At 34.2% G+C, this 26,455-nt stretch overlaps 1 protein-coding gene across 1 annotated transcript in view; it reads left to right on the top strand.

Moving 5' to 3' along the window:
- Slc17a6 (solute carrier family 17 member 6) overlaps positions 1 to 24,597 on the top strand; it is a 41,238-nt gene extending 16,641 nt beyond the window's left edge. Inside the window, exons 4-12 of the mRNA XM_070032054.1 lie at positions 7,548 to 7,662; positions 8,760 to 8,847; positions 10,249 to 10,335; positions 13,187 to 13,329; positions 16,111 to 16,260; positions 22,134 to 22,266; positions 22,692 to 22,802; positions 23,212 to 23,339; positions 24,144 to 24,597. Coding sequence (XP_069888155.1) covers positions 7,548 to 7,662; positions 8,760 to 8,847; positions 10,249 to 10,335; positions 13,187 to 13,329; positions 16,111 to 16,260; positions 22,134 to 22,266; positions 22,692 to 22,802; positions 23,212 to 23,339; positions 24,144 to 24,479 — 1,291 coding nt within the window. The 3' untranslated portion in view covers positions 24,480 to 24,597. The remainder of the gene's footprint in view (positions 1 to 7,547; positions 7,663 to 8,759; positions 8,848 to 10,248; positions 10,336 to 13,186; positions 13,330 to 16,110; positions 16,261 to 22,133; positions 22,267 to 22,691; positions 22,803 to 23,211; positions 23,340 to 24,143) is intronic.
- Positions 24,598 to 26,455: the final 1,858 nt, after the last annotated feature.

Below are 26,455 nucleotides of genomic sequence, written 5' to 3'. Positions count from 1 at the left end.
CTTCCTCCTCCTCTTTCTCCTCCTCCTCCCTCCTTCTCTTCCTCCTTCCTCCTCCTCCTCCTCTTCCTCTTCTCCTTCTCCCTCTCCTTCTTCTTCTCCTTCTTCTTCGTCGGTGGTGGGGCTTGATCTCTGGGCCTGGGCACTGTCCCTTACCTCAGCTCAAGGCTAGCATTCTACCACTTGAGCCACAGCACCACTTCCGATTTTCTGGTGGTTAGTTGGAGATAAAATTCTTAGGGACTTCCCTTGCCCAGGCTGGCTTTGAACTGTGATCCTCAGATCTTAGCCTCCTGAACAGCTAGGATTATGTGTTTCTATGCACACATATCATGTAATTAGATCTAATTTGTCCCCAATCTTTTTTAATATATATTTTTATTGTAAAGATATTGAACAGATGGGTTACAGTTACATGAGCAAGGTAATGAATCCATTGTTAACCCCTACTTTATTTTTCCCCTACCAACCCTTCCCTCCTCACCTCCTCAACTCCTCCCCACCCTCACAAAGTTGTAAAGTTCATTTTCAACATAGTGTCTTGTACATCTCATTGTTAGAATGGGTCATCCTGTATCCTTATTTAAGCTTTTTGTTATTTCCCTTCCCCTCCCCAAATTAGAAAAATGTATATACAAGATGCAGGACACCGGAATCAAATAGAGTGAAAACAGGGGTTATACGATGCAGGAAGAACATACCAAAAAAAAAAAATCACATTGTACATTATAAGTACATTTGGGGAGTGGAAGGGAAAAAACAAATTGTTTAAATAGGAATACAGGTTGACCCATTGCAATAATGAGATGTACAAGACACTATGTACAAGAACTTTGCAATTTAGGTGGGGGGGAAGAAGTAGGGGGAAGGGAGGGATGATGTAGCTGTGGAGATGGGAGGGAAGGGATGGTAGGGGAAAAACAAAGGAGGAGGCAACAATGCTTGATAAGAAATGTACTCATTACCTTGTTCATGTGATTGTAACCCCCTTGTACAGTATTTTCACAATAAAAATTATTTAAAAAATAAATAAAAAGAACAACAAGAAAGATAAAATCTCTTGTGTCCCTATCTTGGGGTTCATTTCACTTAGCATCAGGTTATATGATAATATCTACATAGCTTTTGACCTCCTCTGCTTGTCCTAGACATATACCAGTTATTGTAGAAAAGGGAAACCATAGGATCTATGTTTCTTTGGGTCTGGCTTACTTCATTTAATATAATTTTTTCCAAGTCTTTCCATTTCCTAACAGATGGGGTGGTGTCATTCTTTCTGATGTAGGCATAGAATTCCTATATATATATATATATGTATATACATATACATACATATATATATATATATATATATATATATAATTGATCCATTCATCTACTGAGGGGCATCTGGGTTGGTTCCATATCTTAGCTATGGTAAATAATGCTGCAATAAACATAGTTGTGCTTGTAGCTTTAGTATAGCCTTGTTTGTGATTATTTGGGTAAATGCCCAAAAGTGGGATTGCTGGTTCATAGGGGAGCTCTATGTGGAGTCTTTTGAGGAACCTCCATACTGCTTTCCTGAGTGATTGAACAAGTTTATGCTCCCACCAACAATGCAGTCCGGTTCCTTTTTGGCCACATCCTCTCCAGCATCTGTTGTATTAGATTTAATTCTAGCCATTCTAACTGGGGTGAGGTGGAATCTCATTGTTGTTTTGATTTGCATTCTTTTTATGGCTAGGGAAGTTGAACATTTCTTCATGTGTCTATTTGACCCCAATTTTAAAGGTTTCCTTATTATATTTTTATGCATGCGCATAAAGCACATTGATTATAATTGCCTCCATATCATTCTCTTTGTCCCTCCTATGGGTTTTCCTCCTAAGCTTTCTGCTTTCTGCTCATATCATTTGTTTATGTATGTGTGTATGTGCATCTAAGTTCATCTATGAGAGTGAACATTCAATACTTGTCTTTCTCATCTTAGCTCTCTGTTTGAATACATTTAAAAATTATGTGTAAATATGACATTTTCTTTTTCTATTCATTGGTCAATGGCACCAAATCTGAATGCATAGGTTGGTTATGGCGAACAGTGCTGCTGTAAATATGGCGAGCTGTTATCTCTATGTATGCTAACTACATTCTTTGCATATATGCCCAGGACCAACATATGAGGGTTATATATACTAGGTCTGGTGTTTGAGTTTCTTGAAGAACCACAAAACTGATTTCCATAATGGCTGCACTAATTTACATTCCTGCCAACCATGTATTTGACACTATTAGTAGTGGTTATTACTATGTTTACTGATGCTAGTTAAATATAATAGGGCTTAGTGATTAGACATTCTGAGCCATCAACCAGATGGAGCAAATACAAAGGCCTTCATCTTACTCTCTTACTTGTATATCATGGAAAATTATTTCAACCCATGGTGCCTTGGTGACTCCAGTTGTGAAATCGGGAATAGCAAAGGAACCTTTCTAATAATGTTTCTAGATTAAGATGAGAATCTAGAAGTGGCAAGGATTCTCCACTCATTCAGCATTTATTGATCATTGTTATGCTTTGCTTCATACTTTTGGGTTAGTTTTTAATGTGCCAGACAGAAGGCTTTCATGTCATTTCACAACAGTCTTTCGAGATATAATACACTGATCATATCATTGCTGTCCAAGTTCTATTTTTTCTTCTTCTTTTCTGGTCCTAGGGCTTGAACTCAGGGTCTGGGCACTGTCTCTGAGCCTCTTTATGCTCAAGGCTTGTGCTCTACCACTTGAGCCTCAGTGCCACTTCCAGCTTTTTCTAAGTAGTTCATTGGAGATAAGAGTCATACAGACTTTTTTGCCTGGGCTGGCTTTGAATGGTGATCTTCAGATCTCAGCCTCCTGAGTAGCTAGGATTACAGGCGTGAGCCACGGGCACCCAGCTTCTAATATCTTTTAACTGCTTGGGATGTCCTCCACACTCTTCTTTATTTGTGTTTTATGTAATAGTGCATTGGTTTTGATAATATTTTGGAGATGAAGCACATACTCAAAGTCTCTTCAGTGATAAGTGCAGAGAAGAAATTAGAACCCAGAAAATCCAGCTCTGTTGAAACCACTGTTTCCCCACCCACTATGTTTTTGTTAGCAACAGTTAATTGTAATTCAAGAGGTTTTACTTTGATGTGTTCATTTATGCATATGGTATATGTTGATTAGATTCACTCTCTTCATCACTCTCTCCCTTATTCTTACTTCTCCTTTCACAAACCAATCTTTAAAAGCCACATTTGTTTCATTTTCACACATGTAAATACAGTATGTTAACCATATTCACCCTCCTTCACCCTCTCTATTCACTTGTCCCTTTACACCCTGCACAGGACCTGTTTTATATTCTTGTTATTCTTCTCTTTTCACATGTGTGCCAATTGTTAAAGTGACTTCACTCACAATGCTGTTTCACACATATACCTGCAGTATTTTTTTTATCAGATTGAAGCCTCCTTTACTCTTGTTTTCCCCATTTTTCTTACCCCATATTATTCAACAGCCTTCATGAGGTTCATTTAGCCATCTTCATTCACAGATATATTATCTTTTGTTATTGTTTAGCCTTTACCAGCCTTTCTCCCCACTCCCTGTGTATATTCATTTCCATCTCTATCTTTGAATTTAGAGATATACAAACATATGTATGGATATATAGATGATATATAATTCTGTATATGTTTGCATATGTGTTTGTTTTTTATTTAGGTTTTAACAACTGAATATGAGAGAAAACACCTATTTGTCATTCTCAATCTGGGTTATTAGCTTAACATTATAATCTCCATCTCTATGTGTTGCTTTGTGAATGGCGTAATTTAACACAGCTTCACTTTTTTTAGGATCAATGTATTTATGTGCCACACTTTCATGATCCATGTATCAGTTGTAGGGAATCTTGACTGTTTCTATAGCTTCAATATTGTGAATAGTGTATCCTGAAGTCTTTTGGTTAAATGCTCAAGAGAGGAATCACTGGATCATATGGTAGTATTGATACTACTAATACTAATTTCCATAGTGGTTACTGACTAGTTTGCATTCCAACGATGTATGTAGGTTCATTTATCCTGAATCTTTATCAGTGTTTATTACTATTTGTGTTCTTGATGTTGATCATTCTGACTCAAAAATCTCAATAGTGTTTTGATTTATGGCTAGGTATGTTGAACATTTACTCACATATTTTTTTGCTCATTTGTACTTCTGTTTTCAAGAAATGTCTATTCTGTTTATTTGCTTACTTTTCTACCAGGTTCTTGATTTGGGAAGAGTTTTAATTTTTTAACCATTACACAATTCTACTCTCTCTTTTTTGTTAAAGTTATGCAAACTTTTTTATTCTTATTATAACTATTAGCGGGTATTAGTTGTAGAAATTAATGTTTATCACTGTTACTTCTTTTAATTAATTTTTATTGGCACATAAGCTCTTTTAACGATGACATTTTCATTCATACATACAATGTATACTACCAATATACCCTCCCCATCCTTCTCTTGTATTTACCTATCTCTTAAAATCATTTCAACAGGATTTTTCTTTTGTCTTCTTTCCAGAAGTATTTGGACCATATTCACTCTCATTTACTCTCCCTATATCCCTCTTTCAGCTGATTTCTGCCCCTTAGCAGAGCCTGTTTTGTTTCCACTGTGACATTTCTATGGATGATTATGGATGGGAAAGTAGAGGAGGTGCTCTATAAATATAATCTTTGTCCCCTGGCATGAAATAGACTCTAGCAAAGGTTTGATTGCATGCATCAATGAGTGTTGGCTATGTGGCAAGAGAAAGTATAGATGCTTCCCACATAGGACAAGGATGTGATAATCTACATCTTATTACTTGGATGTGAATTTGTTTTAAATTATATAAAATTAAACAAGATGATGTTATACAAAGTTTGACAGATTTTTTTTCTTAGCCAGAGAAAGGGCGATGTATTTTCCCAAGTAATGGAAAACAATAATCAAAATGAATATTTAAATAAATCATTCAATTTAAAAGCATTTTGACATGTTATGAGATTATTCAATTACAAACACCATTCAAGAGAAGTATGAACAAGATGAAATCAATCAATGTGTTATTTCAGGAATATCACTAATAGTCAAGTAGGTTTGTAAATATTTTACTTTTGATACAGCCAAGATTGGCCTTGAATTCTTGATCCTCCTGCCTCAGCCTCCTAAGTGCTTGGATTATATGCTTTTGTCACCATATGCAGTTAAATATTTAAAAATTATTATCTTCCTTTATAGTTAGAATTCAAATATGCATTATAAACTACATAGCATATGTTATATTTTCATTTATAAAAATTAATGAAAACCCTCCCTGGCTTTTAAATAAGACAACATTAGAACTAAAACAGATATGACTTTAAGTTGTTTAACAAATTAAAAACAAAAGCATCGCTTACATAAGTCTTAGTTACTTTGTGAATAATAGAATGCATTAATAATACCCATATCATTGGATTGTTAAGTGGTTGTGGAATTTATGCCATGTGAAATATTTTCATGGTGTTCTCACCAAGTAAATAAATGCTCATTAATTGAAGTTTTTGTTATAACAGGCATACAAGTAGTAGGTCATAATTAATTCAGTTCTAGAGGGCGATGATTTTGTCTTTTGCAGGACATAACATTTAACAATTGCTAGAGACATTTTTAGTTTTCATACCTTGGGGTTCAGAGAAAGCACATTACTGGCAGCTATGTAGTCATTAAGTTTAGAGATGCTACTAAGCATCATACAAAACACCACACAGCTATCTCAGAGCAAAGCTTATGCAGTCCAAGGTATCTGTGCAGCAGAGGCTGAGAAATCTTAAGCCAGCAAATGGGTTAAATTCCTTTCTCACAGCTTATAGGACAACAGCACTGCATAAAACCTTGATACAAAAGAGAAAAGGTGGTGAGGGAAAGTTATCTTCATAGAATACTAAATTCACGTTTTATACCTCCAAAATACTTGCAAGAAGATGCCTATGTTGTAGAGATGTGGATTAAAAATGACACCCTCCCCCGCCTGCCCTCCAACCTTAGCATGCTGGACTATCTTTGACTCAAAAGCAGACATGACAGAAGAAGAACGGGAATAAATGTCCTCATGATGAGGGACTGTTTACCTTGGTGGAGAGAAGGCAGAAAGAAGCTGCATATATTTTCACATTTCTAGATTGATAGAAAATAGCTTTTCTGCTTCAGTCAATTTCCAGTAGCAGGTTAATTAGAAACCAGGTTCTTAACAGCTATGTTTGGGTAACCAACCTTGACTGAACTGAAGGATTGGTGTGTGATTTGGTAACACTTGTGGGAAGCCCATAGATTAAGTTCATTAACTGGTGCCAAAACATCTCTGCAAGACACTGGTATGAAAATTCCCCAGTTAAGGAATACTTTTCATTCTCAGCATGAAAATTACACAAAATTTTTTCTTAAAATGATGGGACAAATGGCCATAGCCTTTAGCACTATATTATCTGCAATTTTTCCTGAATTGTTAATGTACATAATATGTAATAATATATTATAATGTATAATTCATACTATATAATATCTAAAAATATAACATAATATATTTATATAGTATATAACCATATTATATATATATATATATATATATATATATATATATATATATATAAAGTATTAGAGTATGCCTCCAACAATCAACCCACCTACGTAGCCCATGACCCCACTCCACAAAGAAAGCAAAAGCAGAATAGAGGGAAAGAGAAGGGTGGAGGGAAACTTGAAACAGGTACACTAAATACAGTGACTTACATGTGTTGTGATGGAGGAGAATGATAGAAAAGGTGACATTGTTCGAGGTACACTCTAGTCACAAATGGATATGTTGGTGTGAAATCCTTTTGCACAACTATTTAAAGATAATAAATTTAAATACAAACAGTAACACAACAAAAATAAACTGTGAGATCTAAATGTGAAACTACTTGGAAGAGTTAACACAAGATCCAATTCATAAAACTTTTCTCTGTGTGTGTCTTTTACACAGTTTGTAAAGGTAAATAATATGCATTTGTTATTTTTTCCCAATGTTTCTCCGTGGCTGTGTGCCAGGCACTGTGCTAAGTGCTGGGAATTTAATAAAGGTTGATGTTAAAAAGAATCTCTTGCCCATAAGTAACTTACATGGTAGAAAGAAATTTTGACCAAACACATATAAAATGATTCATTAAGTATTTCCAGCTTGTAATTACATCAATTAAGGAAGTATAAGGAAATATAGTCACATTTATTGGATCTTTCTTGTATTTCTTATAATGCAAATGATGTATAATAGCTTCTAGATAGTCCAAGCATGCATTTACAATGGTCAACCAATCAATCTCGAGTGTATTTATTGTTGTAGAGAAAAGCCTTCTTTAAGATTGTTTGCAATGGTTGATTGTCCTAACTGCTTAACTTGACATGAAAAATTTGGATCAGTGTCAATAAAATATCGACTCTTTTAAACAATGTTTCTTGTGTTTCTGTCTTTTCTATTTCAGGGTTTTTGGAGCGGCTATACTTCTTACTTCTACCCTAAATATGTTAATCCCATCAGCAGCCAGAGTGCATTATGGATGTGTCATCTTTGTAAGAATATTACAGGGACTGGTTGAGGTATGGAACGAGAAGAGAGCATCATTTTAAATTGGTGATAATAAGTACAATCAACTTATGTGTGACTTTATTTCTAAATAATTATTGAAACACTGAAAATGTTAGATGATCAAGTATTAGAAGATTAAACCCAGAGCCTAGACACTCTTCAACTAACCTACTAGTCTTTAGTAGCTTTAAACTAAATCCATCTTGGCATTTAATCATGGTATAACTTTTTACTTTAATACTTCATTGAGTATATTCTTTAAGAATATAAATATAGGGGCTGGAAAGGTGGTTCAGTGGTAGAGTGCTTGCCTTGTGTGCATAAGGCCCTGGGTTCGATTCCTCAGCACCATATAAGCAGAAAAATCGGGAAGTGGTGCTGTGGCTCAAGTGGTAGAGCGCTAGCCTTGAGCTGAAGAGCTGAGGGACAGCACCCAGAGTTCATGCCCCACGACCAAGAAAATAATAATAACAATAAATAAATATGATAATTGGTTCTTATTTGATAAGTCTTCAGAATTCAAATAAGATAACATTTAAAAATTTGAATCTGGCCTTCTTGTTATGCCTTCTCTTTTACAGTGGAGCAGGGATAGATAAATAATATGAACTATTAAGGTACTTAAAAAAATCTGATTAAAAAAGAAAAAATAACAGAATAAAAAGGCTAATCAATTTTAAATGTTGTTTTCAGGAAGGGTGAGTTCCAATGATGTAAGCCGTACCTCCTCCTCCTATATAGACTTAATGCACAAGAAGGTCTCCCATGTTTCACAAAATGTTAAGAATTTCAGCAAAATTGATTCATGCAAGGGAGATCCCTCTCCTCCTCCTTCTCCTCCTCCTCCTTCTTTTTGTTCTAATCGGAGGAATTCGAAATGGAAGAAAGACCTAAAAAATAAAGCCATTTGAATATGTCACTAAAAAGACTACGGTATCATATGTGGTGTGGAATGAAAGTTTTTGAGTAGAATTCCGTGGAATCAATGAGTAGCAGCTTTCCCTAACACCTGGTAGCAGTTTCAGAGGAAGAAGTGTCAGAGAAGGCCTGTGCTAAGTTACCAGTGGCCTTGCAATCTAAATGATGATTTTTGTCCTCTCTAACACAGGGGGTCACATACCCGGCCTGTCATGGGATATGGAGTAAATGGGCTCCTCCTTTGGAGAGGAGCAGGCTGGCGACCACATCCTTTTGTGGTGAGTCTTGGGTGTGGATGTAGTCATTGTGCTCAAGGTTTATGAAATCAGGCCGGAACTAAATGATTGATAAACTCACCTTCGATCTATGCAGATTTGAGGCGGGACACCAATATTTCCGTCACTATTTCCCTTTCTTTAGTTCTTACTGCTGTCCTTCAAACTTCTCTTTCTTCTGTGCTTTGTATTGTTTTCTGGGAACTGATCCATTTCATAAAATTCATGGTTGAATTTTATAATACCATTTTCTTATTTTCTCGAGCATGTCAGTGCTGTTTGATCTGACACAAATGTATACAAAACAAAGAATGTAACTTTTAACCCTGTCTACACACTATAAAGAACTAAAGGCTATAGATTTATGTTTGCAAGTATTCAATTTATTTTGAATTCTGTCTAGTACTAAAATCTAACTGTGTATGAGAATTCTTATTAGATACAAATATGTTAAAATTATTGTGGGAGAAAGTGATAAAATCCAAATCATAGAACATATGATTTTTCAAAGAATTATTGCTATAATTTTCTACTTATTAAAACTCTTATTTGACAGAAATTTGACCTTACTGATATTTCAAGAAGCAGAGTTAACAGATTTCAGTTTCAACTTTTAAATTTGGAGTGTTTTCAGCTAATCTGAAACTAACTTAGCTTGCAAATGTTTTAGGACAATTCATTGATTTAAGGATATATTTTGACTATATACAGTACCGATGGTATCCCATTTTGATACTAAACCTATAAGGAAGAAAATAATTTTTTTCCAAAATAGTCGAGAGTATATAAATTGATTTTTAAATTTTGGTATTAGAGCGATTATAAACAATCTCATCAATTATTTAATATCCTTTTACAGTAAAAGATTAGTATTGCTACTGCCTGTAGATATTAAATTCATATACATTTAGACCTAAATCTTAGGTCAAACGTAGTACCATTTTTTGGCTTATACTTTTAAGAAATTATTTTCAGAATCATATTAGATCAATTTTAAAATAAAGCCAACAAACACTGCACAAATCTCAATCTCATGCCTCTGATACAAAGAGAGGAAATACTTGAGTTTCAGAAATAGCCTTCCAGAGTCTAGCTTGTTTGATCCACTCTGTCACCAGCCACGGTAAGTCTGTGCAGGACAGAGACTAACTAGTAATGCTGCTCTTGTTGTTTTAAAATCTGTTTTGTCTAGGTTAGAAGGGTGTTCTCTTCTTTGTGGTCCTGTGTTTCTGTATAAGTGTGCAGACATGACCTGAGAGGGGGTAAATGTGAATGTGAGTGCACATATGTATGCATTTGAGTGTGCAAATATGTGACCCAATCCAAATGTATGAGATGAAGTCAAGAATTTCTACCAATCTCACCTACTTTTCTTCTTTTCTCCCATCCTCCCTTCTCCTTTAGGTTCCTATGCTGGAGCTGTGATTGCTATGCCTTTAGCTGGTATTCTTGTGCAGTACACTGGCTGGTCTTCAGTATTCTATGTTTATGGTATGTTACATTTCTATAGGATGGAATTAAATGGAATGTGTGTAAGAGAGTCATGATATCTCTTACACTCAGAGATAGATCGTTGACTGCATTTCTGTGTGTGCAACTTACTTTCTTGTTGCAAGAATATGTTCCTATAGACTCAGAAGAAGCACAGTAGATGTTCTATGTCCATTGTTTTTCCTGATTTGTAAATTCATGTTTTAAAAGTCAATGATAGCCTGGCACTCGTGGCTCTCACTTGTAATGCTAGCTATTAAGGAAACTGAAGATCATAGTTCAAAGTCAGACAGAGCAGGAAAGTCCAATTAACCACCAAAAAGCCAGAAGTGGAGCCTTGGCTCAAGTGGTAGAATGCTAGCCTTGAGAAAAAGAAAATGTTAAGGGACAGTATGCAGGCCCTGGGTTTAAGCCAATGTATAAAATGTATTTTATAAATTGACTATAAGGGAAAGCTTGTTCCTTATTAAACTTGTGGAGGAAAAGGCTGGACAGAAACTCGCTTATCATTTTGCTGCATTTTTGGATCATTTTCTGGATTCTGTTTCTCTCAGCCCAAATAAGGGTAAAAAACTGGAGAACAGTAGCAGTAATTCACAAAACTAAATCCATTCCTTAGCAAATATAAGCAATTGCCTGGTTCCAAAGCACATCTTGTTCCTCATTTCCCAGAATTAAAGCAAGAATGCTCTGTGTTTAAAATAAAGAGTTAAACCATGCATCTAAACAGGAAATGAGAGACTGAAAGTTTACTGCTTCCAAGTACCCTAAAGTCTCTTTCATTAAAGTCTCTCTCATTAAGATGCCCTGTTGGATAATTAGGAAAGGACATATATTAGAGAGCTGGATTCCAACAGATATTTTCATTGATTATTGTCATTTTTAAGTATGAGCATGAGTATCTGAAAGATGAATGAAGCCATGCTGCAGAGCACAATCTGGCTACCTCCAAATCTGTCCTGATTCTTTCTCATTTTGAAGTGTTCTCATCATAGCAAGCGACTCTTCTTACTAAGTGACGACAAATGTTGCTTTAGAGTGGGCTCTCTTTGTAATAGATAGGTTTTAGACCCATAAATGTTCTAGATTGTAAGCCACCTATGTATCTGTATACAACTTTTCTAGGCAAGTTTTCAGAGGAGTCCAAATTCTACAAAGCTTGGAAGCATTTGCCTAAAGGGCATATGGTAATTATTTGGCTGTGAGTGAAATATTCTGACTTGTGCTTTAGCTCATTACATAATTGAAAATATTATGAAACTTTGAAGTAATAAATACCCATCAAACAATAATTTCTTTATGGTAAAAATAGTAATTTACACATGCCTCTATTTCAAGTCCTCTTATTTAATATTTATAGTTGAATGAAAAATTCAAAGCCAAAACATTAGCTAATGTGAAAATACCATACAGTAAATCATGCTTATTTATTCTCTGTAATTCTCTGGATTACATTCTCTGCTCTGTAATTGGACTATGCATTCAATTCTTGCTTCAAAAATTAACAGACAAAACTTATACAGTAGAGTAAGCTGAAAAATCTAATAATGCATAAAAACATTAAGAAGACATATGACACTTTACTTGAATTGCTACAGAAGGACAATGATTATTGAATTAAATAAATTATCTTGTACTGGGTGCTTAATTTGAACCACCCCCCATTCTGGATGACTTACACATTATTATCTCTTTTAACTTTTCACAAGCTCATAAAACCGAATCTCTTTTCCATTTGACAGTGAGGGTTCATATCAATTCTGCTACTGATTGGATCATATACCTAATGAGCCAAGATTTGAATTTGGCAATTCTTAGTCTATACTACATTATACATTATATTTTCACATGATGTCTACCTCAAATTATGTATGCTTCTGTGTTCAGTATTCAATATATCAGCAGGTATGTATAGTATTAAGGAACATGTGTTTGAGATTGAATAAGCAAAGACAAAGTATTATAGTGATCGGGGGCTTTTAAATTGTTACCTATGGGAAAATGAGAATAATGTGAAAGAAAACCAAAACCACAAGATGCTGGGAAAACAGAATAAATCACTTTACATTTTCTCTATTATTAGTGCTTACAGATTTATATTGCAAAATAAGAAAATGTTTTAATAATGAGAACTCTAAATAAAAAAGGTGATCAAAAGGATGTGCAAACCATTTATGGCCTTGGATTTTATAACTTTAATTTTCCCAAATAATAACTATTAGGCAATAGTATTCCAGAAAACAAAATGGAATATGTAGGCACCTACAGATTTTACCATGTAAATTAGTAGCTCCTCTTCATCTACTATATCCACTTAGGATAAAATATTGTTCTGGATTTTGTTTAAGAACCTGTTTTGCTACGTCTGTAAGAGCTATCAGGAAATAGCAGTGAGGTACTTTTCCTCTCCAGAAATGCAGATTGTTTCATATACTCAAAGGAGGTAAATAAAAAAAGCATTCAACTGCATAAAATTATTTGAGGGCAAGAATTTCAATCAATCATTGTATTTCCAGAGTACCTGGAATAGGAATTTCTCAGAGACTGTTTATTGGACATATAAATACCTTCCAAATGACAGCATTCACTATTACTTTTTGAAAGATTTTTGAGTATCAGTGTTGTCTAATAGAAATGAAGAGGTACAGCTACAAACCTAGCTTTTGGGACACTTCAAGTCTGGTGACAAGAGGCGAGAAGAAATGGCTATAGTCATTTGGACAAACACAAATAAGAGTTCTCCTCGTATAGAATTTGTTGGTTTTGAGATTATGGTAGTATTTTAACATGTAATTGCTTAAGTATTTGTGTGTCTTTCTTTGACTTGCTTCTTTTAAATTACTTCTCTCAGGAAGTTTTGGAATGGTCTGGTATATGTTTTGGCTTTTGGTGTCTTATGAGAGCCCTGCAAAGCACCCCACTATTACAGATGAAGAACGAAGATACATAGAAGAAAGTATTGGAGAGAGTGCAAATCTTTTAGGTGCAATGGAGGTAAGGACATTATTATGGTGTCTATTCCCATTCTTATCGCCCATCTCCTCATACTTGATGAAAATTTTGTAAGTCCTTATGCAACCAAAGTAATCTGGTATCCATCATATCTTTATTTTATATCCACTCATCTTTCTTCACTCACTTAAGCATGACTGCAACAGCCTCTATCCGTAATTTCTTTTCATCTTTTATTAGGGCCTGGGCACTAGCCCATCTTTTTGTGCTCAAGGCTGGTGCTCTACCACTTTGAGCCACAGAGTCATTTCCTGTTTTCTGGTGGTTAATTGGAGATAAGAGTCTCACTGACTTTCCTTCCCCAGCTGGCTTTGACTACAATCCTCAGGTCTCAGCCTTCTGAGTTGCTAGGATTACAAGTGTAAGCCACCAGTGCCTGGCTTCCTTAAGAGTTTTAACATGGGAAATATAACTATCAGTAAAGCAAAATGAGCTTTAACATTAGTTCAATATAAACATGATTTAAACAATATCAATCAATATTTAATTTTGAATTTTGGAAAATTTGATATCAGTTATGGAAAAGAACTATTTTATTTAAATATTTTAAATGTAGGTTTTATACATGTGCATTTATATTGTACATGTTTTATGAATACTGAAACATCCAGTAATAGAATTTATATGGAACATATTCTTACATATTTATCTTTTAATCAAATAATATCTTTAAGGATTCTTATTATGAATGTCAAATATTAAAATATAATTTTCTGAGGCTCCTTGTAATTATGTGATTTCTTTGGATTTGCTTGCACTGAAAATGCAGTTCCATATCAATAATGCAAATTTTTCTTTTCATGTACCATTAGTACATAGAAGTTAATAGACAGCCATCAGATACTTCAAAAAAAGAGGGAAAAACTAGTTTGCATAAACAGCGTGAGAAACAAATTGAGCACCTCAGAATCTTAATCAATAACCAACAATTTTCTTACATTGAAACTCTTTTTCTTCCTCTCCTCTTTTAAATACTGCTCTCTATTCTAAGCATGCTTTCTTTGTGATAAGTGTCTTTAAGTAATTTGCATTTCATCCTAGATAAAAAGATGGTCACCTATTGTTGCTGAGTATATCTGGGTCATTAGTTAATACGAGAAATTTCCTATGAAATATTATCCAGAAGTGAATTTTCATGATTAAAAAATCCCTACATTTTAGTTCAAGAACTTGATAGGTTGGCATTATAACACCCTTCTACAGAAGGAAGACCATTTGGAGTTTGTTAATTGAACCATTGTAACCATGAGATGTACAAGATACTATGTTGAAAAACGAACTTTACAATTTAGGCGGGGATGGGGGGGAGTGCAGTTGTGGAGGTGGAATGGAAGGGTTGGTAGGGGAAAAACAAAGGAGGAGCCAACAATGCTTGATAAGAAATGTACTCATTACCTTGCTCATGTAACTGTAACCGCTCTGTACAGTATTTTCACACACACACACACACACAAAAAGTACTGATGATTCAGGACTGGGATTGGTGCATTAGCGCCCCCTACCTGCAGTGGCTGTGAGCAGAAGTTAAATACAGGTTAGTCTTTGGGTGGTTTCTTGAATTTAACTACAATTTCTAGCTAAAAGTTAGTCTCCATTAAAAACAACAACAACAACAAAACCGTGTTCTTACCTACTGTTCCAAATAAAGTTTACTGGTTCAGTTATAAATGTAGTGTTATGAAGTTATTTCAAACCTATTATTCCAATGTCCAGAATGGATATTTAGACATGTCAAACGTAGGTATCACTGTGTGCTTCTCAAATACTACAAAGTAATAAAACCAACATAAAGATGCGATTTTATTTTAATAATTAAATTCATAAAAAGTTTAATATTTTAAATGCTGAAGTATTAACTGCAATTGATTATACACCATCTTAGAAAATGTAATTGAGGCTAACATTTATTTTCATAAGTAATGCTCAAACTTAAAAAAAAAACATCCTTTTTACGCTTTACAGTCTATTGTCATGGATTTTAGGCATGGAGAACAAGCATGGCATAGTGGAAAAAGAAATAAAAGAATTAAAGATAATTGGGGGAAAAATCCTAGGAATTTAATCTGTGAAATACAAGCCCCCAAATAAGCCCCCAAAGAATAACAAGTAGGCTGATAAAACTATAACTTGCAATTTTACATTTCCTATAACTTATTGCTTTATACAGCTAGTTACTTAGGCCAATCATATACAGGTTCATAATTTTAATGTCTCAAATATCCTAAACAACTGGTTGCCATGTGCTAGGGCTTGCTGGGTGGCGCACCTAGCTGTGTGCCATGTTACTTTTGCAAGTTTTGCACACCAGGGTCACCAAAGGTTGATGTCATAACTATTCAGAGATCATAAGCATATGTAAAGGCATAAATGACTTCCACATTCTTAATTCTTCTGATCTCTTCCTCTGAAATATATTTACTATATTTAAATGAAAATATTTGCGATCATGCCAGACTGCTGATTTGGCAGTGATAATGTAGCTGAAACATGAAAAAGTCTTAGAAACCAGAATTTATGCTTTGGAAATTGAAACTCCATAAACATGAACTTCTGCATAATTTTTAAAGCTAGAACAATTTAATTGGAAAAAAGGGTTGATCTTTGATTTTTTGCTTTTTCAATACTTATTCAGATAGCTAAGGTTAACTGAGTGGTTGTAAGAATCAGTTCGGTCTTCCCCTACTAATGCACTATAATATATATCCCATTTGTATCAAAAACATTTTAAAAAATAGTAAGAATACTCTCTTTTGGGGATTTCAGAAATTCAAGACTCCATGGAGGAAATTTTTTACGTCTATGCCAGTCTACGCAATCATTGTTGCCAACTTCTGCCGGAGCTGGACTTTCTATCTGCTGCTCATTAGTCAGCCAGCATACTTTGAGGAAGTGTTTGGATTTGAAATCAGCAAGGTATGTAATAATTGGCCTAGTTTAAATAGTTGACCATTTTTGTACATAAGTAGGTATTAGGTTTGTTTGCAAAGAGTTTCTATTCTAACCTTCATTTATTTACTCAACAGTTATCTGCTGGGAAACAAGCTAGGCTGTCTGCCTGTCCTAATTCTATTCTACTACTTGTATGAATTTGCTCTCTAGTGCTGGGAATCCAGCAAAACAAATCTAGAATTTCCCTTTCTGGAATTTTTGTCTTAATTCTGAGCAATCACACAGTAGTTTCCTGTAAATGAATGTCATTTCCTTTAAGTCTAGAGTAGAGCAAACATTGTAATAAAAAAAAAGGATATACTATTCGAATGAAATTGTACATAGAATAATGAACCAAGAATTACCAATAATTGGCAATTGCCAATCTAACTCTTCTTCGGTGTTCTCAGATACCTGTTCCATTAATAGATGTAAGATTTTTATATTCTTTGTACTCAATTTTTATTTTAGCAAGCATTTGTTGAATATAATATATGAATCTTTCTGCTGGTTCAGAAAGAAAATCATGATTTTATTCCCAAATGTTCATAGCTTACTGACAGAGACAAAACATGCAATTACCTGTTACAGTACAATGTGTTGAGTGCCCCAGACACTTAGTTAAGAAATAAAATTATCTTGAGATTTTCTGTGAGGATAAATGAACTTCGAAATGTGACTTTATATCAGGGTTTGAAAGTCTGTTTGTTTTCACAGACTGTCCTGTTTGATTGGCTAGGTGGGAAACTATTATTTCTATTCTGTTAATGGTGAAACAGAGCTATTGAAATTATGTAAATATACCTAAAATCACATTTGTAAATGACAGAACCGAGGCCATGATCATTCGATTGTGGTGTTAATTCTCTTTACTATGCCATTCAAATTCAGGTAAATCACGGACTCATTCACTCATTTATGAAGGTTTACTAAATGCCAGCTCCTTGCCAATCCCTTTGTTGAGCCCTGAATGCACTTGTCTGCACTGCCAATGGTCTTGCCATTTCTCTTCATGTCCTTACATAAGTCCAGCTGGGCTCTTGCTATTCATATTATATCCCTGCTTAAAAGACTATCTGAAGCTTGGAACTGAAGGAAACTTGAGTTTAGGAGTAGCTATTCTAAGAGCTCTTTTGTTATCCCCGTTTCTAAGGAAACTGTGGTACCTATCCCTGAGAAGAATGGCTGCTTTAGACGGGGTTCTTGTCTCTGAAAGCAGATCAAACATCCAGGGTAGCCTTTGGAGCTCTGAGAGGTGTTACACTTCTCCACAAAGGATGCTGGAGGTGTGAGTCCATTTTCATAATCTAGGACAAATATGACACTGAGAATCTATTAATAAAGCCAGGTCTCATGGTGGGGAAGAGAAGGAGCTGGCTAATGTTCTTAGAACTCTGCGATCATTCTGACCCTGTATCTCCAATTATTTGGAAGTGCTTTAAGAAATCAATGATATTTAAAAGAAAAAAACCCTAAACATATGGTACACATGAGTTATTTGATTTACATATTGTATTTTTAAAATAAAAGTGTGGATACATTCTATACAAACAGTTTTGTGTAAAGATTTTTATTTTCAAAATTTATTTACTTAGTTTATGCTGGTCTTAGGGCTTGACCTCAGGGACTTGACACTGTATGTACCTAAGCTTCTTTTGCTCAAAGCTAGTGTTCTATCACTTGAGCCACAGCTCCATTTCTGTCATCTGTGTGTGTGTTGTGGGTGTATGTGTGTGTGTGTGTGTGTGTGAGAGAGAGAGAGAGAGAGAGAGAGAGAGAGAGAGATTAATGAGAGATAAGAGTCTTATATATTTTTCTACCCAGGCTGGCTTGGAACTGCAATCCTCATAACTCAGCCTCCTGAGTAGCTAGGATTAAAGGCCTTAGTCACCAGTGCCTAGCAAGATTTTGATAAGACTCACCAAAAAATAATTGGATTTATGTGAAATATGTATAGAGGAGGAAATGGAGGATTAAACCTCTGGGTTTTGCATCTAAATTGATGTGGCTTTGAATTTAAGCTTCAAGTGAAGTATTGGTATATACAAACAAATATAAAAATGTGTTTATACAACCATTGATACATGAATTAGTTACCCTATGAAGTTTATATAATATTTCATCATGAATATGTATTATACATAATATGTAAATGAATTGTGTATATAGTAATAATACTAATATATAATATATATTATGTATACTATATATATGCAATATATAATATATACTATATATAGAATACACACTGTATAGTATATATGGTATATACTATACATACTGTATAGCATATACTATGTATAGTATATATACTATATAGGACATAATGTATATAGTATATACATTATATATAATATACAATATATTAACATATTGTTATATATTAATGCATACACATCTATGTGTATATATGTATATTAAATTTGTCTGTATTATATGCACTTGGGAATGGCTTTTTGAGGAAGGCCATGCAAAGATCAATGAGCACTCTTAAAGTTTTAAATACAGAGAACATCACAATATCTAGAGAAATCATTTGTTTCTTTGAGCATCATATATAGGTGGGAGGGATCACAGATTGAGTGGCTGGCTGCTCCTTGCTTCTGAGTAGATTCCTAATTTGTGAAAACATATCAACTGTAGAGAGATATAATCCTAACTTTGGCCCTGAGAAACATAACAGAGGGACCAATGTCTAAGGATCTGTAATTTCTATGCAAACTAAATTATAGATTCAGAAAATTAACGTATTAGTGCAAAACCTTAAAATAATGAACAAACTGTTGTGTGATTATTATCAGTAGTGCATTCTAATCTTGTGGCAAGTGATTGCTTATGATAAATCCCCAAATTTGAGATAACATTTAAAATAATTGTCAGGAAGTTTGCAATCTTCTCTGAGCTTGCTGAGATTATATAGACTATATCCACCTGTTTCCTAAGAAACTATGATATGGCGTACATTTAAATTCTAACTAGTGGTGTTAAATATTTCACCTTCTCAAACCCTTGCATTTTTGTAGTGTTTTTCAAACAATATTCTCAGAAAGAAATAATAAAAATAAATGATTATCATAGCTTAGATTTTGTTTATTCAAAGTAACCAAAATATTCATTGGAATAAATAATAAATGGAGGATATCCAAGTGAAGAATTTTTCACTACTAAGTGAAGATGACAAGAGCTTGGTGACTATGTTTGTAATTCTAGCTACTGGGATTGATAGGGGATATTGGAAGAAGGGGATATAGAATTAACTCATATATATGATTACAGCCCAAGACTGGCTCATGGCAAAAGGGGGCCTTATATAAAAATAACCAAATCAAAATGGATAGGGAGGAGGAAGGTACTAGTGGTAGAGTACCTGTCTGGCAGTTGTGCAGTCTGAATTCAAAGCCCAATGCTGCCTTCAAAGGTGTTTTTGGCAGATGTTTCAAAACTGAGACAAAATGTAAGACAATTAACGTAGGTTTAGGAAATACATCCTCTCTCAAAATTTTTGGCTGCTATTACGAAAAAGCATGATTTGGGGCTGGGAAGGTGGCTTAGTGATAGAGTGCTTGCCTAGCATGCATGAAGTCCTGAATTTGATTCCTCAGTGCCATATAAACAGACAAAGCTAGAAGTTCAAGCCCCAAGACTGGCAAAAAAAATCATAGTTTGTTATTCTATACAAATCCTTGCATGCTGTGTTTAAGGTATTTGTGGGTGTAGGTGATGGTAGTGAGGCTTGGACTTAGGGGCCTGCACTCTTGTTTGGCTTTTTTCATTCAAGGCTCTACCAGTTGAGTCACACCTCCACTTGTGGCTTCTTACTAATTAATTGGAGATAAAAGTCTTGAATCCATGTGCCCAGGCTGACTTTTAACTGAGATCCAGCTGTCAATTTCCTGAGTAGGATAATAGGCATGAGCCACCAATGTACAGCACAGATATTAAAAAATATATTTTTACACATTATTAGAAATATATCTACTAACACAAAGAGCAAAGAATTACTGTGTTTTTTCAAGATGATATCCCCAAAGCAATATTTGCGTAATATTTTTGATTTGATGGTTTTTTGTTATTGAAAGTTATTTTTATTTTATATAAAACTACTCTTGTACATACAGAAGTTGATTTTATATTTGATGTCTTTTTTTCTTACTATCCAGAATGTATCTTTAATAAACATTTTAAAACATAACATTTGTTACACATTCCTGCTCCCAAAGAAATATATATTGAATATCACAATGTGGAAAATTAAGATAAATAAGAAGCCATCTCTTATACAGAAACAATCATAATGAATTCACAGTTGAGGTTCATATCCTTTTGAGTATGCACATATGCATACTATTTGATGTCTTTTTAAACTCACATTTGTTAAACCCTTAATAAGTACCCTGTTTTAAGCTAAACCAAACACCTTTACATATATTGTATTGTTTTATTATTTTCCTTTCTCAGATGGCATTTATACTAAGCATATGAGTTAAGCGCTCAGTCTTTACACTCAGATAGAATTGGCTTAAAACCTGTCCCTGGCAAAAGCTAACCCCTACTAAGTCTCATTTTCTTCATTTAATAATAAAACTTAAAATTTCCATTCTGTATGGAAGAGATATTTAAAAAGTCTGAGCATATACTTAAAGTCATTCAGTATTTCAATTAGTCATCAACAATGTAAATCATGACTATTACACTGCAATCTACATCACTGTCAAATCAAAAGTAATCTTTGCCTCATAATACCATCAGTCTAATTGGACAGCTGTTAAACATAAATAATAAACATCCAATATGTACCCATATGTTTTTTTTTCTGAACCTGAATTTTTTTTTCTGAATTCTGGGTCTTGGTGCTGTCCCTGAGCTCCTTTTACTCAAGGCTAGAGCTTACCACTTGAACCATAGTACCACTTCCAGCTTTTTCTGTGATTAATTGGAGATGAAAGTCTCACAGACACTCCTGCCTGGGCTGGCTTTGAACTACAATCTTCAGATCTTCAGCCTCTTGAGTAGGATTACAGGCTTGAGCCAGCAGTGCCTGGTTCCATATACTTGAAGATCTATAAAAGTTCTTTGTCTGTTTGCATTCAATATATGTGGTAATATCCAAATTACATAAATTTTATTTGTACTTTGTATCCTCAGAATACTTAGAGAACAGAGTCTTGTCCACAATTAATGGTTAAAATATGTTTTGATGCTTTGGGGTTAGGCTTTAGATTAGGATAATTACTATGAACTTAGTTGGGAAACTACATTATAACAATATGACCACATATTGATTCTGACAGAAAATATCCCAAATTAAAGAACTTATTTGAATAACATGAACTTTTATTTTATTGAAATAAATTCATGTTATAAAAGTTGTGTGTATACACACATTCATATGCACACATATACATACATATACATATATGTACATTTACACAATGCATATTCAATTTAAACCTTATGATTAAAAGTGAACTTTACAACCTTACAAAGGTATGTAAATTCATTTGTCCCTTTTATGTATTTTCCTTCCCCTCTTCTTCCCTCACATTGAGGATAAACTTGGGCAAGTACATTCAAGAGCATAAAATGGACAAACAAGGGTGAATCACAAGGTTCAGGACAGTTGATTCATGAATTCAAAACTTACTGAGTCATAGCAACAAAAAATGAGGTTTCATTGTTTATTCTGTGGAAGTCAGGGTTCATTCTAGGAATAAGTAGTTATTTGGATTCACCATGTTGCCTTTTTACTCATAAACACTTGATGAAGGATTGAGGACACCAGAGCCAGCAAGCTGCTCACGTTATTTATGATCATGTATATTTCCCACCTTCTTCTTCTTCTTCTTCTTCTTCATCAGGTTGGCATGCTTTCTGCTGTGCCACACTTAGTCATGACAATCATTGTGCCCATTGGAGGACAAATTGCAGATTTTCTCAGAAGCAAACAAATCCTTTCAACTACTACAGTGAGAAAGATCATGAATTGTGGTGGTAAGTGGATACATGGTAGCAAAGACAAATAGATAACTCGTTAACTTCTCATTTACCCAAGTGAATAATGCTTCTAAATGCATTAATGCAGCTAAATTTGTGCTTTCATTGCTCATGTCCAACCATTTTCCCACCTTCAATTTTTCATAACTCTTTCATCATTGAATGATAATGTTATTCTATATTTTAACTAATTTAACCTTTACAACCATTGAGTTTTAGGTTGTCTGAGGGTTTAAAAAATTAAACACATGAAGACCTCAGTAACCTCTGGCATTGAATATTACTTTTACTATTATTATTTTGATATAGGCTTTCTGAACCAAAATATTTAAATCAATAAGTATAGGCAATTATAGCAGTTTGGGCTCATGGACTAAGTTCATACAAATTCTTAAAGTGTTTCCGTGTGTTTATTTCCAAAGGGTTTGGAATGGAAGCCACATTGCTTCTTGTTGTTGGCTATTCTCATACCAGAGGTGTAGCGATCTCATTTTTGGTACTTGCAGTGGGATTCAGTGGATTTGCCATATCTGGTAAGCTATATATTTTATGCATTTGACATTATGATCTTGCTAATATGTCTATGTGTATATGTAATATGATCAATATGTATATATGTATTCTTTTAGACAATCAAAACATTTAGAAAGCATTTAGATTTGTTACTACTCATTCCCCCCTCCATTTACTATTTTTCTCTCTGTTTCTGTTATTGTTTGTTGCTTGTGAAGAGAGCCTTTTCACTCTGTGAGGTGAACATCTCATGTTAAGTAATGGATGACAAAATATGCCTCATTCCAGTCCCCTTATATCTTCTAGCCAAATGATGCAGTTGTCGAACGCATGCTATGTACTCGGGATATTTTAAGGAGTTATGTGGTGATACTTTTATCTCATAAACTTTTATGATTCCTTTAGTCAAAGATTGTATGTGTATTTCAGGCTTTAATGTGAACCACTTGGATATTGCTCCAAGATATGCTAGTATCTTAATGGGCATTTCGAATGGCGTTGGCACATTGTCAGGGATGGTTTGTCCTATCATTGTTGGCGCGATGACCAAAAACAAGGTAAGATAGAACAAGATAGGTGTTCAGTCATAGAAGATTCTCTGCCATGGCTGGGAAAGAGTTATTGTGTTCTCCCTGGAACGTTCCTTCTAAGTAAGAAAGATAAATGTGGCCTAGAAGAAGTTATTTCCCTAGGATCTGAGATATTCCCGTTTCCCTAATCTATAAGCAAGGTGTTTCTCAACACTTACTTATTTTTCAGATTTAGGCCTTAAAGATAACAACTATTTATGCTATCTGTGTGACAAATAAAAGAACTTTTCCCCTTGGTTGTTAAAACAGACAGAACATTTTCACAGCTTTATTTGCAAACCCTCATTTTTACTAATTTTCAGTTGTTCAGGGGAGAATATTATTGTCATATTTGTCCTTTCATGTATATATAGAGGGTCAAAATTATGATTAAACAGAAGGCAATAAAGGAAAGAAGTGGGATTAAAAGATAATCTAATGGAAAACCAGGAATAGTGATTTATACTTTAATTCTAGCATTCTGAGATGAGAGAAGAGGATGTTGAGTTCCAGAGCAGCATAAGCTACATAGGAAGAATTTGCAATTTTTATTAATGAAAAGATAAATCACTGGAAATGGAAAGGAATTATTGGTATCTACATACCCAGCAAGGCATAGATATGCATAACATTTTATTACTAGCATAGTATATTAAATAATAGCAAATAGTTTTATAGAAAGGTTCTGTAAGAATGATGGCTTTATATAATCAGGCTTTGACTATTCCCAAAGATATAAAGAGGTGCTGTCATGGGGTGGGTATTATCATAATTCATTTTCTGTCCCTACAGTCCCGTGAAGAATGGCAGTATGTCTTCTTGATCGCTGCCCTAGTCCACTATGGTGGAGTGATCTTTTATGCAATATTTGCCTCAGGAGAGAAACAACCATGGGCAGATCCTGAGGAAACAAGTGAAGAAAAGTGTGGCTTTATCCATGAAGATGAACTTGATGAAGAAACAGGGGATATTACTCAAAATTATATAAATTATGGTACCGCCAAATCTTATGGAGCTACAACACAGGCCAATGGAGGTTGGCCCAATGGTTGGGAAAAGAAGGAAGAGTTTGTACAAGAGGAGGTACAAGATGCATATACCTATAAAGACCGAGATGATTATTCATAACAAAACTACTACTGGGTGTCCTTTTAGTGTTTGTGATTAAATTAATTGTGATTGCACACAAATATAACCAAGAGTGGTGTAAACAATGTACACACATCAACCAGGCAAGTCTTGCTGTAAAAATGAAATCCAAACAAACCCATGAAATTACCATCAAGTGCAATCTGTAGAAGTTGTGAAGTTCATCCTTTCCTTTCAGGCCATCATTCTTCCGTTTGTGATTTACAGGATCAGTGTAGAAACGCATAGTTCTTCATTGGATTCCTATGAACTGAAACTCATTACCATTTAAGAAAGCACAACTACAACAGTTGGCACATCTCATCCTACAGAAGTTAGGAAGCCAAAGCTACTTGATCATGCAAAATGCACTTATATATTTGTTACACTGTATTGCAAGATATCATGCAGAAGTCCTGTTTAAAAAAATAATGCAAATTTCAAATTGGCTGCATCAGCTGTTGGCAATATTTAGTAAGCTGGAGAATTAAGATGTATTTCCATTGAAGAAGCATATGGTACACTCACAGCCAGCAAATTGTACTGATGAGGCAATTCTTAGGATTAATTAAATAGTTTGGGATATTTTGTGTGCCTCAGAAAAGAATATCTTGCAGTGTTTATATAAAATGCCAGGGCACAAACACTTATTTTTGTGAAAGAAAATTTGTAAAGTGAGGGGTATGCTTCATGTTCTTCCATTCATTACCTGACAGTATGAAACACTTTGCATTTCAATAAAGATCAACTTTACATGTAGCATATTACAGAAATTTTTTGCAAAAATGAATTATAAAAATCAATAGACTTCAATGTATTTTTATTACAACTTTGTACTGGTTGTAACTTGCATTAGAAAAAATATATAAATATACACCATAAAGATTCTAAGAAAGAATTTACTATGAAAATATAGCCCTTAAAATGCAATATTAACACCAAAAGAAATAGACGATGATTTAGAGTCCTTCTTTAACAATTAAATATTATATGAAAGTTGTGCCACAGAACTCTATGTAATATGAGAAAATAAACAATAGAGATATTATAAGTAGAAAATTTTATTATTTAAAGTTCCATTAAAGAGATATTTGTCTTAGATAGGACAATAAATTATATTAAAATTATATCTATGTCTATATCTATATCTGTATATCTTATACATATCCATAAACACACAAAACATAAACAATTTTCACACAATACCAAATACAGCATACACCTAATGTTGGGTTAGGGGACTGCAATTTCTACTTTCATAGAGTCACAATTTTAGATGAGGAAGAGGCATTTTGCTTGTTATTTCTTAATATAACTCAACAGGAATTGCAACATTTGTGTACCAAGCAATAAGTGCAATGCATAAAGTTTCCTCTCTGTATAGTAACTTCATTTTGCTAATAGTAGCTGTTTGGGTGGTTGGAATGACTATTTTCTTTGAAAAAAAAAAGCTAACATCAGATTTCTTTATAATATTCTAAAAAATACTAATGCATTTCCCAAGTCAACACAAAATATTATAGGTGTATTTAATTGTCTGTTCTGGATATTTGGTCTGTTTCTTGTATTGTGCTAGTAGTGACTGGAGGCCCTGCTACTGCAAATATGAAACATAAAGTTTGTTTTTTTTTAAATGCAAATTCTTCTCAACTTCAAGAAAATAAAAAATACTTTATGCTTTGTGTCTCAAAGTGATATCATGTGACCATAACTTTGTTGTGTTGAATAAAAATATGTGGACTGTCATTTTGTGGCATCAAAAAGTGTTAATAAAATGCTCTATTTATCTTTTTGTTAAAAAAACACACATTAACTTGGGCTTAATTTGTTTATGTTTAGTTTGTAGCTTTAGTGTGAATTTTCCTGTGGATGTGCCAATGAAGCTAAATTTAAGCTCAAGAGTAACAGCCGCTTTAGCCTCTCGGGATTTAATGGAAGAACATGATATTTTCTAGATTGTGTGAGGTATAGTTCTG

Source organism: Dipodomys merriami, unplaced genomic scaffold (genome assembly GCF_024711535.1).
Source record: "Dipodomys merriami isolate MVZ:Mamm:240054 unplaced genomic scaffold, mDipMer1.0.p SCAF_21, whole genome shotgun sequence".
Taxonomy (NCBI): Eukaryota; Metazoa; Chordata; class Mammalia; order Rodentia; family Heteromyidae; genus Dipodomys; species Dipodomys merriami.
This window is presented reverse-complemented; position numbering and strand designations above follow the sequence as displayed.